Here is a 16,381-nt window from a genome sequence, read left to right as displayed (position 1 = left end):
TCCCTATTCTCATAACTCATAGTACACTCAATCCTGCTCCTTTAAGAACCTCGTGTTCAGCCACTTACTTTCTTGTGTGCTTAGGGGAGAGCAGGCAAAGGTGACTGTCAGAGCAAACATGCAGCCTGTACATCCAGGGCCAGGTGTGGGAGCAGGATACTTAGGAGAACAGCATGCTCACGCAGATAGGAGGGAACCAAGGCTGAGCTCATTGCATTGCCCCAATGCAGCTCTTGCCCTTTGACATGCTTTAGACCTATTAAAGAACATCGAAAAAGTCTCCGTACTCATGCTTGGCTTCTGTAAACAAACTGTGACCTCATTTATGCAGGCTGCTTTTTGGTTGGTTACTAGGTTATGGTCAATGACAACAGCTAGGTCAGTCGATCACAGACATCCCACCTTTTAAACTGTGTGAAGGCAGACAGACTTCAGAATGTAACCAATTCAATTGTCTTGATCAGTTCAATTAAACTCCACTAAATTAAATTGTCTGATTTTTTTTTCTTTTAACAGTGTTGGTGTTAGAAGCAGGATCTGAAGTGGAGCTTCCAGTGATCCCTAAGAGCAGCGAGTGACCAAGCAAGGTACACACAGGACCCTCTGTTGCCCATTGCTCTTGCGGCAATTGGGAACTCTGGATAAGTTCTCTCTCAGATTTGAGCTCCACTGACTTGTGTTCAGAGATCTCTGAGTTTATATGAGCAAATTTTAGTCCAAACTAAGTTAGGAGTTACAACAGAAACTGAACTGGGTCCCGGATTAGATTGGATTAGGGAAGTACTAGTTTGGATCTAGCTGAGACACACAGAAACTAGCAATAAGTAGTTATTACTATGGCAGATGCAGCAAGATTAGGTTTTAAAGCAAATCACATGAGATTTTTATGCTCGACAATTTAGCTTCCATTGTTTTTTGTTTTTTTTTTTTGCATGCTTAGTTAGAGAAAGATCATTGGCTAAACTGGTCAAGAAGAGCTCAGAGCCAAAGCCAGAATGAATTATTTCCCACTTAGGTTTCTCTTGGCTTGAAGAGACTCAAAACTTATGTAAAAATGGAATTCCTAATTCTAAAGATCGAAGTACTTCCTGGAAACTACAATATTTACAAAATAGTGAGATCTTAGTAACATGATTGAAATTACTATGGCCATTACGAAGAACATTCTGTATAGAGACTAGTAGTTGACATAATGGCTATGACTCCCATGTAGTCGGCCGTTCAAGTCCTGAATTTGGTGGCTTAAACTTATGCCAGGTGCATTGCATGTGTGCCCAAGATCCTGGGCTCCAACCAGAGATCCTCACTGACTAAAAGATTTAATTTTATTTAATATCTTTTAAGATTTTATAAAAGATAAATGAGGGACCAGCATTTGGTGTAATGGCTATGTTGCTGGACTCCCACGTAGTCGACCAGGGTTCCAGTCCCAGACCCGATGGCTTAAACTCACAGTGGGCACACGTCCGTGTGTGCCCAAGATCCCAAGAGGAGAATGGAGGAGAAGGGATTGCCGCATGACCATCTCCACTGGGGGGTGATTTCTCGCTTTCTGACTCTCTGTCTCTATCTTTCTGGCAAGCGCATGCACCCTACAGCAAAAACCTCTCAAAAAAAAAAAAAAAAAAGATAAATGATAAGCTTAATTGACATACAAAATTTCTACTGACGTTTTTGCTTTATTATGAGCCTGCCCCAAACTGAAAGTTAGATAAAAGATGTATTAAAGTGATTTAAAATACGTTTACAAGAGACCAGCAGATGGCAAAATGGTTACATCACTGGACTCCCTTGTGGTCGACATGGGAGTTTCAGTTACAGACCCAGTGGCTTAAAACTCATAGGCCAGGCATGTACCTGAGAATCCAAGAGAAAAATGGATGGGAAGGGTCTGCAGTGTGGCCATCCCCCCTAGGGCAGTGATTTCTCACTTTCTGTCTCTCTCTGTCTCTCTGGCAAACGCATGCACTCTATAGCAAAAATCTCTCAATATATAAATAAATAAATAAATAAATAAATAAATAAATAAATAACACCTACAGGTCAAACTGGGTTGTTTCTTGTTGAGCAATATCCAAGTCATATCCATGTCGAATTACAGACCAAGGAAATACTATCTTTGCCTTCATTAATGGGCTTAAGATCAGTAATTAATTAAGAAACATGCTGAGTTTAAAAAGCCACATATCAATTAAATTAGTCTTCAAAACACAACTTACTTACTTTCCTCCCTTATTTATTTGTTTATTTATTTATTTTTTAGAGAGATTTTTGTTGTAGGGTCCATCTGCTCTCTGGAAACAGAGAAACAGAAAATGGGAAGTCACCCCCCAGGGTAGATGTCCACATTGCAATCTCTTCTCCTCCAGTCTCCTCTGGCAATTTTGGGTAAGCACACACATGCACCTGGCATGAGTTTTAAGCTGCCAGGTCCGGGACTCAAACCATGATTATGTGGGAATCCCGTGATGTAACCATTTCGCCATCTGCTGGTTCCCAAAATACAAGCTTCTGACAATTTAGTGGTCTATTTAAAAATATTGGGGAAAATTCCATGTATTTGTGAATATATCTCCTTTAAGTCATTAAAATTTCTTACTGTGGGAAATACACAAGTTTAAATATGTAGCATGAACCAACCACATATAGTTCCGTTGTTCAGGGTTCTACTTAGAAAAACCCAAACACGGTTCAAATCCCAGCCTCTTTATGCAGCTTGAAGAAGGCATATGTATGTATACCCCAAAACTCCCACTAACAGGATAAAAAAAAAAAGTGGAAGAAAAGGGATTAATGTATGACCATGCCCCATTAGGAATGCTTTTCCTCCTCAGTCTAACAAGGACATCTGCTCTCTCGCAATTTATCTGCATGACAATCCTCATCTTGGGTCATCTTGCGTCCCTGGTATGTGCTTTTGAAATATAAACTTTCTACTTTGTTTAACCTACAAATTGTACCTATTGAGTAAATACCTAAGGTTAAAACAATTAAACGCAAAGTTAGCAATTAAAAAGTAATGCTAAGATATTTATTATAAAGCATAAGTTTAAAGTTTATATTCTTTGCCATCTTGTTTTTATATGATTAAAAATAAAGCTAATTATATTTGAATCTTGGTTGTTCCAAAATAAATAAATAAAATGTGTAGAGTTTCTATAGGGACAGGCAGGGATAAGTGCCTATAGACTAGAGTAACGGGAGCCAGCTCCATGTCACCTGTCACTCAATAAAAGCTAGATTCGGTAAATGGGAAAAGGAGTTTCTTTCAGTGTGGCCAGCACTAGAGAGGAAAAAGCAACCTGAATGTGTAATTATTTGTGCCTTTCTGTACAAGTTCCAAGCTTATAAAGGGAACCTATGAAAGTATACAAGTAAGAGCAAGTTACTCATTGTTTTGACGGACTCAGAAGAGTTCTGATTACATCAGGGAATCAGTCATAGCATTAAGGGGTTTCTCTTGTAGGCAAGCACGGAAGAATAAACAGTTTCAGTTCTTTGCAAGGGTCTTAGAGATGAGCAAAGGTTGGCAAGGCTGCAGAAGCCAGGGTAGAGCTGATCAAGACAACTCTTAGATCCTCGGTTTGATACGGGTAGCTTTGCAAGTTTCTGAGTTAATGGGGCCTAACCCCTTACATGAGAGAGAGCTAATGGAGTCTTTACCTTCCTTGTTTCCAACACCAGATATCTGTAAAGACTCTAAAATGTGAAGCTTTGTTAGCTCTGCAGGATCCCTTCTGCTTGCTAAAGGTATTCAAGTTAGTTTACAAAAACTATTTGCTTTCTAGCAGGGCCCTACATAAGAGATAAGCATCTAAGGGCTAGTCTCTGCAGCTTCTTGGAAAGATAGGAAAAAAAAAAAAAAAAGGCTTAAAGAACTTTTCAGAAGTCTATGAGATCCTGGGGTTTGTATGTGTGTACATGCATACATGTTATGTAGTATGTTATATGTCTGTGATGTCTATATGATAAAAGACCTGAAAGAATTCCATTCAAGTTGGTTTATAACAAAGAGCACTTGGGGCCAACAGATGGCATAGTGCTTATGTTGCTGGACTCCCACATGGCCGACCACAGTTCAAGTCCTGGACCCAGTAGCTTGAAAATTACACTGAACGTGTGTGTGTGTGTGCTTGCCCATGATCTCAGATGGAGAATGGAGAAGAGATTGCAACATGGCCATCCCTTGTGTGTGTGTGTGTGGGGGGGGTGATTCTCACTTTGGCTCTCACTTCTCTGTTTCTCTCTCTCTCTAGTGAACACTTGTGCCCTATGGCAACAACCTCTTACAAAAAGAAAAGTACACTCATACAAAAGCATTTAAAATTAATTTAAATGTTTTTCATGTTCATGTAATTTAAGTAAAGAAACTGGTTTCAAATATTGTAAAAGAGAGAGTTTAATAAGTGAAGATCTTCATGGTTTCCAACATATATTTAGTATCTAAGGGCTAACTTCTGCAGCTTCTTGGAAAGAGGCAAAAGAAAAAAAGCCTAAAGAACTTTTCAGAAGACTGTGAGATGTTTGTTCGCATGTGAATGTGCACACATACATGTTGTACTATGTACTATGTTATATGTCTAAGGCCTTAAGGAATTCCATTCAATTTGGTTTATAAAAAAGAGCACTCATACAAAAGCATTTAAAGCTAATTTAAATGCTTTTTAAGTCCATGTGATTTAAGTAAATAAGCTGGCTTCAATAAAGCTGATAAAAGAGACAGAGTTTAATAAGTGAAGATCTTCATGGTTTCCAACATATAGTTTGTCCAGGGCTTTATTAATCAAGCAACATCATATTTATCTTAATATGGTTGGTTTGATGAAACAGCTGGTATTTACTAGTTACGTGTTATATTTTACGTGGTGGATATCTAACAGGGAAATGGATTCATGACTAGCTTTTTCCTGCCTTAGTTTTGGTGCCAACAGACACTGAGTTAACCCTTTTTCATAGCTAAGGCACTTGGGGAATATTAAACTTTTACTTTTCTACTGACAGTTAAGAATTTAAGCTTTCTGCTAATTACAACAAGGTTTCCCAAAAAATCAAATTCTAGGGAACCAGCGTTAGCGTAATGGCTATGTCGCTGGACTTCCACGTAGTCGACCACAGTTTGCGTCACGGACCCGGTGGCTTAAACTCATGCCAGGCGCGTGTGCGTGCGTGCCCAAGATCCCGAGAGGAGAATGGAGGAGAAGGGATTGCGGCATGGCCATCCCCCCTGGGGGGTGATTTCTCGCTTTCTGTCTCTATGTCTCACTCTGTCTGTCTAGCGAGCACATGTGCCCTATAGCGAAAACCTCTCCAAAAAAAAAAAAAAATCAAATTATAAATTAAGTTATTTTACCTCAAAATAAATTTTGGATATTTTCAGAAGGCCCCCAAAATATCTAAAAAAGAGATGTTAGAACCAATCTGACTTACTTTAATATGTTAAATAATATGAGAAATGTTAAATTGAGTTATTTTATTTTCTTTATATTATATTTGATTTACATGTATGAATAAATTATGTGTATATGTCTGTTATGTGTATATTTATACATGCACTGTGTTCCAAAATGATTTGAGATTCCCAGAAATCTATAATTTGATATTTATCAGTCCTATTGTAGGTTATTATGTTAAGTTGGTGTATGTCACAGATAGAGCTGAATATTTTTGTCAGTTTGAAATTCTTGTCAGCTCTTTACCTATGGTTGGTTCAAGTCTAATTGTCCATGGTTAATTGCTTTGTATGATGCCTTTTTAAAAAACTTATTTCAAATGACAGCAATCTTTAAGTGTTATCCTTAAGGAAAATCACGAAGAGGTTAGAAAGAGGATGTACTCCTATAAGTACAGGTTTCTGGTGATCTAATCATTATCTGGTAAAAAATTTCCAGGTTCTGTGGAGAAGCTGATTGATTTTTTTAAACTGCTAATTCAACCATTAAGCAGAACCAGAATTAACCAAAAGCAAGAAAATATTCTGACAGAATTGTGTGCTATGTCAGCCAATACCAAAACTGTTCATATTTATATCACTTCCTGGCCCACTATCAAAGACCAAATGTAAATTTCTAGGTCTGTAATTTAAATAAATTCTATATGATTGACCAAACTCAAATTACCTGTGACAATCTATTTAATAAGCAATACTATACATCTAAATTAAAGAGGTAAAATTCATAAAGGATGCAAATCCAATATTAAGCAGGGACTCATGGAGAGTCTCTGGACACCATTTAGTTCTTCCTGAGTCCTCCTTATGACTCTCATTATTTAAAACCTCTATACTCCATGACTCACAAAAAAAGATAAAATGATCCAGATTTGAAAATATTGATCGGACCAGTAGATGGCACAGTGGTTATGTCACTGGACTTCCACATGGCTGACTGTGGTTTGAGTCTTGGACACAGTGTCTTGAAAATTACACCAGGCACATGTGTGTGCATGCCCAAGATTCTGGGAGGAGAATGAATAAAAAGGGATTGCAGCATGGCCATCCCCCCGGGAGTGATTTATCACTTTTTCTGTCTCTGGTCAGCACATGTGCCCTAAGGCAGATATAGATAGATATATATATAGATAGATAGATAGATAGATAGATAGATAGATAGATAGATAGATAATCTGTCACTATACTATACTATACTAATACCACCATACATGTATATAATTTGTATGGTGGTATTAGTATAGGGAAAGCTCTAAAATTACTAAAATGTTTTATAACCAATGTTTAGTCTGTCAACTTGATATTAAAAAGACAGTAAAAACTGCAGATATATTTCTACTATATAATATGCCATTTAAATATTATAAAGGGATTTCACTCATTGCCATTTTCATTGCATATTTTTAGTTGTGTAGGAACTTTCCCATCAAGGAAGGTAATGCTGTAACAGTAGTTAAAAGGTTATTAGAAATGTGTTTTTTTCTCATGAGACATTTCTAGAGAAATCTAATTCTGCAGGCTTCAGTCCATTATACCAAAATGTATTTTCACCAGGTAAAGAATACTATTTGTAATTCTCTGACTGAAGACAATCAAACCCTTCATGGTACAGAGTTTGCATCTTCTAAAAATAATACCAGAGAAAGACAGCCCATAAGCCCTGTTGGAAGCATCATATCAAAATCTTCTCACCACTCACACTGCAGGTAAAGCTGCTAGACCTTGAACTCTGAGTTCACAATTCAGAAGGGCTCCTTCAGATTTTTAAAGCTGCATATATTGGGAACTTTAAGGTAAAACTGACCAGGAAAATTTCTTCAGAACAGACCTCTTGGACCTGGACAGTTTTGCCCAGTATCATGGATCAAGACTTTTCTGCCATCTTGAAAACTTCACGTTGGTTTTTTTGTTTGTTTTTACTCAATTCCTATTATCTTAATTCTTTCCTCTTTGCCATAGAAAAATCCATGGTACCAGTGGTTGACTTTAATTTGAATTTATGTCCTAGCACAAAACCAGAACAATTAGTAGGTTTATGAGCTAATGCAGAAAAAAAAAGTCAGGAAACAATTCCACTGATGCCAATGTCTCTGTTTCAAATGAGAGTCACCCTAAACATCAAAGGAAGAATAAAGAGCTATTTTTGAGTTTTTTTAAAAACTAAGCTAGTTTACAGTGAGAAAAGATTTCAGTAAAGTTCCTGGAGATTTGCTTTTGGCAGTAATGGGATACTGGTTGTATTAAAAGCTTATCCATAAACTGAGAGAATTTTCAAAATTTGCAGCCAATCAGACCTTATAGGGTTTCAGGTGGGTAAAAGTCACCCTCCAAAAGGTGAATGATTAACATACAAGTTTAACAAAAATCCTTAATAAATTGTCATGCAGTTTTAGATCTCCTTTTTGTTCAACCTTAGGGGCTTATATCTGATACTGAACAACCCTAGCTGTTGTTCTTATCTAGGTCAAATTAAAGGAAGAGGTGATGTGTTTATAAAAACAACGGACGGTTCATTTGCAGACTTCTGAAATGGAGATAAAAGGCTTGGATTTTTCAAGGTTTTTAATATTTATATTTCTTCTAATAAGCCTCCAGGTTATTATGTCTTGTATTACTGGACTATGCATGGATGCAGTCTACTTTTTAAGAATTTGCTCATTGTAGGTGGACACTAGAGGGCAGAGTGGCTACAGCCCTGGGCTACTCACAGGTCGCTGGTGTGGCAGGGGTAGGGAATGGCCTGTGTCAGGGTCGCTGGTTCCAGATCTTCCCGCCCAGTCTGCACCAAAATGATGGCTCTTTCGATCATGTCTTGCAGAGGCACAAAGATGTAGTTATACTTGAACCCATCAGCTGGAAGAGTTTGAGGATGAAACTTCCAAGAAGGGTTTTTGACCACATCTGTCCTCATGCTGTATAATACACTGGTCCGAAGCGTGTATGTGACATGGGGTGGCAGTTTGACAGACTTCAATCTGAAGTTCTGGCCAACTAAGGAACTGTTGAATATGACACCTAAAGGCAGAGAAGGAAAATAAAGTATCATCATAGCTTAGGGAAGGGCACGCAGTATGGGGTCAGACTGGGAAGCTGATGGAACTAAGACTAGGCACAGACTATCATTCTTGCAGGAGAACCAGACTCCAGGGAAGCAAAGCGATGCTTAGTTACCCAGGCAGTTAGTGCAGACTTGACCTCTTATATCCCAGTCCAATCCTCCTTTTAATTTTAATAAAATGATACTGCAATATAATCAATACAAAAACATTATTCATTCTGCAGTTTTTACAGGATGCAAAAAATTACATGAGGCTGCACAGCTAATCAGACTTTCTTCTCTCAAGTTGTAGATGTAATTCCATGTGCATAACCCATCTCTATGGGGCTACTAATCACTTATAACTTAAATACAGAGATTCTGTTCTCTATTACATGGATTCTTTGGATTTCATTCATAAAGCCCATAAATCAGAAATGGTGTGAAGAGACACAGGGAGAACACAGCCATCAAAAGAGGCTTCAAGAAGATTATTCCTTCATAGCCCTACCAAGAAATCCACTAAGGCCTAGACTTCAGACTTCAATCCCCCAACTGTGAAGTGACAAAATTCTGTTATTTAAGCCACCCACTCTGACACTTTGTGAAGGCATTTCTAGAAAACCAATACATAGCCTTAATAAAAATAAGAGGACATATTAAATATTTATCTTGAGAAGGCGAACAATTAATAATGTAGTCAAATTGGCCATTGTCTTTTCTGTCAGCCCAATTCAGGATACCAAGATAGTATGATAAAAATAAAGTTGATGATGGGACCAGCAGATTAGTGGTTACATCGGTGGTCTCCCACATGGCTGACCACGGTTCAAGTCCCGGACACATAGGCTTTAAAACACACCAGGAACATGTGCATGAGTACCCAAGATCCTAAGAGGAGAATGGAGGAGAAGGGATGATTTCTCGCTTTCTGTCTCTCTATCTCTCTGTCTCTCCAATGAGGAAAAAACTTCTCTTTAAAAAAAGAGTTGGTGAAAGAAATTAAAGTATAGGGGCTGGCAGATGGCATAGTGGTAAAGGGGTTGGACTCCCACATGGCCAACCACAGTTTGAGTCCTGGACGTGGTGGTTTGCTTTCTCACTTTCCCTCTCTCTCTCTTTCTGTCTCTCTCCGATGAAAACTGGAATATAATAATAGTAATAATAAAGTAAAACAAAATTATTAAAAGAATAAAAAGAAATTAAAGTATACCTTTAAATAGGAAAAATATCATTTGTCATGTGAAATTAAAACTATAAAATAATAAAATTGGGGCCAGCTGATGGCATGGTGGTAAAAGCACTGTATCCTACATGGCTGACTCTGTGGCTCTAAGACAGGAAGAAAGCTAGAAAATGAAGCAGGTAAGGGAGTGGAGCACCTGCATCTATGGCTAGAGAGAAAAACTAATCAGGGTGGGAAATGCCCCATTTAAGATAATCTAGGTGGGAGATTTCTAAGGGGGCATGATGTCTTCCTGATGAAGCCACATTTGATGTAGCTAATGACATGAATCAGTCAGCCCAGTCACATTTGAGATAGCCAATGGGATGAAAGCAATCAATGAGCCCAGCCAATGTTCAATCAACACAACCCGGTAAAGGAATTATAAACCTCACGGAAAGCAATTAATGGGGCCCTTGGACCATTCTTTCTCGTTCCACTAGTGCCCGCTCCTACCTCTAAGGAGTATACTTCCACTTAATTTACTTTGCTTTCACTATTGGCGTGTTTTGTTCGATTGTTTGTCTGAAACACCAAGAACCGGGGCATCATTGAAGTCATCCCACAACAGTTGGAGTGTTGGACCTGACAGCTTGAAAAGCATGCCAGGGGGGTTAGCTATGCCACTGGACTCCCACGTAGTCAACCGCGGTTGGAGTCCTGGACCCGATGACTTGAACTCACACCAGGCAGGTGTGCGTGTGTGCCCAAGATCCCGAGAGGAGAACGGAGGAGAAGTGATTGCAGCATGGCCATCTCCCTTGGGGGGTGATTTCTCACTCTCTGTCTTTCTGTCTGTCTCTGTCTTTCTGGCGAGCGCACCTGCCCTATAGCAAAAAAAAAAAAAAAAACTCTTGAAAAAAAGAAAGAAAAAAAAAACATGCCAGGTGTGTTTGTGTGCCCAAAATTCCAAGACAAAAATGGAGAAAAGAATCCAGCATGGCTATCCTCCGAGGTGTGATTTCTCACTTTAAAAAAATAATAATTATAAAATAATAATAATAATAATAATAATAATAATAATAATAATATCAGATGCAGAGAATAGCACTGGTCTCAAGGATGTTTTTTAAGTAAATAAAAGCCCTGAGTTATTATGGTATAAGGTAAGTCTTTTCACTAACTCCACACAAATATTTCAGCTTTATTTTGTTTTATCTGGAAAAACTTCTCATTATCTTTTTCATTTCAGTTTTATTTTGTTTTATCTGGAAAAACTTTTCATTGTCCTTTTCTTTCTGAGCTTTCATAAGAATCCTTAGGGGGGAACCAGCAGTTGGCGTAATGGCTATGTCGCTGGACTCCCACGTAGTTGACCACGGTTCGCGTCCCGGAGCCGGTGGCTTAAAACTCACGCTGGGCACGTGTGCGTGCGTGCCCAAGATCCTGAGAGGAGAATGGAGGAGAATGGATTGTGGCATGGCCATCACCCCTGGGGATGATTTCTCACTTTCGGTCTCTCTGTCTTTCTCTTACTTTCTGGCAAGCGCACGCACCCTGTAGCAAAAACCTCTCAAAAAAAAAAAAAAAAAAAAAAAAAAAAAAGAATCCTTAGGGGGAAATATTCCAAATGGCAACCCATTTTTATCCAGGACCTTTGTAAACATGTTTTTTGTTGAATACTTACTGGCCAAGAAGTTGTTCTGTTGCATGAGTTCACGTGTTTTAGTCTCCAGGATGTCAACAGACTCCGTAGCCTGGAAGCGATTCAGCACCACACAGGAAGAGAGATTGACCAAGATTTGACCCATGAAACGAAAGTGCCCAGCTCCTGCATGGTTAAACATTCTGTCTAGCATCCCTCCTGAGGGAAGAAAACAAGTTAGGATTTATAGATTTCTGTTTCACCCCTGTGCTTACTGCTCATATAGGAGAGATTGCACAAATAAATTTGAAAATGAATATAAATTATTTCATTAAGTGTTGACCCCATAGTCTAGGGGTTAACGGAACCGGATCCCACATGGAAGACTGCAGTTCAAATCCCAGCTCCCCATAGGCTTGAAAACCACACCAAGTGTGTGTACAGAAGTGCCCAAAATCCAAACAGGATGGAGAAATGGAGGAGGGATTACTATGTGACAACTCCTCATGGGGGATGCTTCTCCCTCTCTCTAACTTCCTTTTTCTTTCTCTAGCCAGCACACTTGCCCTCTGGCAATGAAAACAACATACTTAAGAATCTAATTTTGTCCATATTTAAACAGTTTTACTAGTCGCTGTTGAGTGCAAATTCTCTTGACTTATGTACATTCTCTATAATGTTGATAGATCTAAAAGAAAAGACAAAAGTTAAACCACAAAAGTTGAGATTGCAGCCAAAGGGAATGTGGGACAGTGGGAGATGGGCAGAACAAAGAACAGAGGAAAAGCCTGTGAAGAGTTCTCTTCCCACAGAAGGCCAAGCAAAAAAAAAAAAAAAAAGAACAGACACAGGAAAACTTCCAACCCGGAGTCAAGTATTCTAAAACAAAATACGCCTCCTCTAATGCAGCAGGTATTTTGTGGAAGCTGTTTTAAACACTACTTTTGCAAAAGCAATTGTCAAGGAGCATCAACACCAGAGAAACCAGATCCTCCTGTAGTCCTGCCCCAAATCTCTCTGTTTGATGTGGGAATATAACAGTGAGTCAAAGACGGCAAGATCGTTGCTATAGAAGCCAAGCATCAAACATGTTTTTCATCTCTGTATTTTGGCTCTGGTTTCAGGAAGGAGCTGGAAACACCAAATGATCTAGAATAGGGAAGTGTGGGAAGAATATGCAGAACACAGTCTGGAAGGTGTTCTTGCTGTGGAATCTGTGGAGAAGTTGTGAGGAACCTGGTTCCTTGGGTGAGCTCTGCACGAGGCCCTGCCACCAGCAGATGCCAACTCAATCCAGGCTTATCCCTCACATAAGGTGGTGAGTGTGCCCTCTACTTGGTGGTGCGACCGGAAATGGTCCTTCTGGGCTGTGTCCTGTAAGAGCCACTCATCTGGTTGGTGTGGATCTCACAGCAGAGCGGCTCTATCCACATCAGGCCCCATGGCTTATTGAGATTCAGGGTCATTTTTTTTTTTAAGTTGCCAGTAGGCACAAGCACTTGTCAGAGAGAGACAGAATGACACAGAGACAAAGCACCCCACAGTGGGGGATTGTAGGCTCCGATCCCATCTCTATTTCTCCATCCTGGCAGTGTTCTGGGCATAAATGAACATGTGATGCAGCTGCAATTTGAATTGTGTCAGCCATGTGAGATTCAGCTCCCTTAATCACCAGGCCATGGGCTGGTCTTTGCTCAGAACTTTATAATGAAAATAACAGAATTAATTGAGAAGAACTAAATGCACATGAAAAAATACGCATATGCTTTTATACACCCACAACATACAGTAGCATACAGCAAATCATAAAACGGTGGAGACATGATGACAGTATGGAGCAGCCATTAGTTGCCAATGACCATTCTCTGAGCTATGGAACCTGCTTTCCCAACTCTGAAGGAGCAGACAACATGAGCATCTGCCATGTCGTGCTTTTAGAAGGCACTCAGGGGACCAGCAGTTAGCGTAATGGCTATGTCGCTGGACTCCCACATAGCCGACCACGGTTTGAGTCCCGGACCTGGTAGCTTAAAACACGCTGGGCGCGTGTATGTGCGTGCCTAAGATCCCAAGAGGAGAATGGAGGAGAAGGGATTGCGGTGTGGCCATCCCCCCTGGGGGGTGATTTTTCACTTTCTGTCTCTATGTCTCTCTGTGTCTGCCTGGCGAGTGCACGTGCCCTGTAGCAAAAACCTCTCCAAAAAAAAAGAAAAGAAAGTGCTCAGGACCCAGCTATGTGGCACAGCACTTTGCAATGCTGGCACTGTGGCTGGAGGCACAGAGGTGCCATCACCCTTGCTGCACCTGGTCCAAGGTGTAGGCAAGGGGGCTGCAAAGCTTGAAACTCACACTGGGTGCATGTGCATAAGCACCCAAGATCCTGAGGGGAGAATAGAAGGGATTGCAGTGCGGCAATCCCCCCTTGAGGGGGGGTTAATTTCTCATTTTCTGTCTCTCTGTCTCACTGGTGAGTACACATACCCTATAGCAAAAATCCCTCTTCAAAAAGAAATCTGATGTGACAATAAGTATTCAGTGAATGTTAACTATTATCCCATTTATAATTGCAAAAGAAGAAACCTAAGCTCCAGCCAGTTGTCTTTATTTAATTCTGTATGAAACTAAGCAAAACAACTAGACCAAAAAGTGCATTATGCATTGTAGGAGTCTTTATTTTTTAAATGGAGAGTTGAAGTATTAAATTTTATAGGATGGGGCCAATTGGGGACACTTTACTATTGCTGATCATTTGTCATTTGAAATATGATACTCCATAAGTTTGCCTAGTTAGCTTGGTTAGACAATTTAATTTAACTGTATATGATTCCACATGTTAAATACAATTAAAAAGTGACTTGGTTTCAGTATAGTGCAGCTTTAATTATCTTCCAGGGCAAGAATCAAAGCTGCTTTTAAAAAGATCATGGCCCAGTCACAGTGGCATGCTAGTATGCTGTGCTCTGTCGGCTGGGATCCCATGGGAGGTCTGAGTTCCAAGTCCTGGACCAAACTAAAACCAGATACTTTAGAGTGAAGAGAGAAGAGAGAGAGAGAGAGAAAGTAAGGCAGGAAAAAAAGGAGAGAAAAAAATATTTAAAATATGTTTAATTGAATTATAATAAAAATACAATATACCATAGCTTGTCAGATAAGGCTCTGCTCAGAGGAAAATGTATAGTTATGAGTGCATGAAAGAGAGAGAGAGAGAGAAGGCAGAAATCAACAAGTATTCATCTCAAGAAATTACCAAAAGAAAAAGAGTGTTGAAAACCAATCAATAGATTGGAAAACCATGGTATATATACAAAAAAGAATACTATTTAGCCATAAAGAACAGAGAAATCTTGTCTTTTGACACAAAGTGGATGAACCTAGAAGATATAATACTAAGTGAGATAAGCCAGACTAGGACAGACGAATAGTTTATGTTCCCACTTAACATACACTGAGTGGTCTGTACTTTATGGTGGAAAATGAAGAACCCAAAACTATGAAAGTAGAGAGAGTAATGATAATACCAGAAGCTGCAGGGGTGGGCATTGGGGGTATCTATGAGAAAATGGTTAATGGATCTAAGAATGCATGTAAATAAGGGAAGAGAGTGTATTGCAGCAGAATAAAAAATATGGACAATTTAAAACACGCTAAAAAAACATCTAGGGGCTGGCAGGTGGCATGGCAGTAAAGAGCACTGGACTCCACAAGACTGACCATGGTTCTAGTCTCAGGCCTGGCGGCTTGCTTTCTCACTTTCTAGCTCTCTGTCTCCCCCACCCTCACTCTCTCTCACTCTCACTCTGTCGCTCTCTAGTCAAATGAAAATAAATAAATAAATAAAGTTAAATAAAATATTTTTTAAATCTATTAGAACTATTATCAAATGTGCACAACGTAACATAAGGTTCTATTTTGAAGAATATGTGTATATCCTTGATTTGATTATTTTATATTGGATGCTTGCTTTGAAAAACCATACTGTATTGCACAGATATATTAATACATCATCAGATATATGTAAACCAGAAATCATCATTTTAATAAAGGGAACAAACCAGGGACCAGCAGTTAGTGTAATGGCTATGTCACTGGATTCCCACATAGCTGATCACGGTTCGAGTCCCAGACCCGGTGGCTTAAACTCACTCTGGGTGCGTGTGCATGCATGCCCAAGATCCCAAGAGGAGAATAGAGGAGAAGGGATTGCAGCGTGGCCATCCCCGCCTGGGGGGTGATCTCTCACTTTCTGTCTCTCTGTCTCTCTGAGTCTGTCTGGCGAGCGCACGCGCCCTATAGTGAAAACCTCTCCAAAAAAATAAATAAATAAAGGGAACAAACCAAAGAAAGAATAAGGATGGAACCAGTAAGAAGACCAGACATGAATGAAATAGAATACAAATAGAAAATAGAATAAACAAGACTGTACATTATATTTTTTTAAGATTACTAAAGTTGAAAAATCTGACAAGACTGATTAGAGAGAGGGCTGACCCTATAGCATAGTGGTTAAAGCACAGTACAGAAAAGGCTATATCCCATATGGCCAACCAGGGCTTAAGTCCCAGCCAGGAAGCTCAAAAGACATGCATGTGTGCATGCCTACGGTTCTGACAGGATAGAGAACTAAGGAAGAAAAGACTGTGGCATGAGCAGGCCCATCTGGGGTTCTTTCTCTCTCTATCTCTCTCGCATGAGCACATGCCCTCTAGCATTTAAAGAGAGAGAGAGAAGACATAAACAAAAATTATTAGGAGTAAAATATGGGATCTTCCACATATTCCTCAGATACAACAATACTTTGCTAAGTAAAATTACTCTGGCAATTTTTCTCTCATTCCCCTTCGTTCAGAATGACATGTGCGGAAAAGGAGAACATTGGAGCCCAGGAATCACAGCACCTAGCCCAGGAGAGCAGAGAAGAGAAGGCTGGTGATGGGTGGAGAGGTCAGCCCATCTGGTGAGAGAAGAGGATCTGGAGGAACAGGTGTCCACTGGGACAAAAGGGCCCAGCATGATGACGGGGCCGGGCATCCCAGGGGTGGAAACAATGGACAGTAAATGTTACATGTGAAAGCAAGAGAACACAGAAGT

The 16,381-nt window shown here is 39.7% G+C and overlaps 1 protein-coding gene across 1 annotated transcript in view; it reads right to left on the bottom strand.

Annotated features, from left to right (window-relative positions):
- ABCA13 (ATP binding cassette subfamily A member 13) overlaps positions 1 to 16,381 on the bottom strand; it is a 500,786-nt gene that overhangs the window by 316,430 nt on the left and 167,975 nt on the right. Inside the window, 2 exon segments of the mRNA XM_014593022.1 lie at positions 8,155 to 8,461; positions 11,336 to 11,512. Coding sequence (XP_014448508.1) covers positions 8,155 to 8,461; positions 11,336 to 11,512 — 484 coding nt within the window.

This window comes from Tupaia chinensis, unplaced genomic scaffold (genome assembly GCF_000334495.1).
Source record: "Tupaia chinensis unplaced genomic scaffold, TupChi_1.0 Scaffold139484_1, whole genome shotgun sequence".
In the NCBI taxonomy this organism is placed as follows: domain Eukaryota; kingdom Metazoa; phylum Chordata; class Mammalia; order Scandentia; family Tupaiidae; genus Tupaia; species Tupaia belangeri.
The sequence above is the reverse complement of the archived record's forward strand: the minus strand, read 5'-3'. Positions and strand labels throughout refer to the sequence as shown.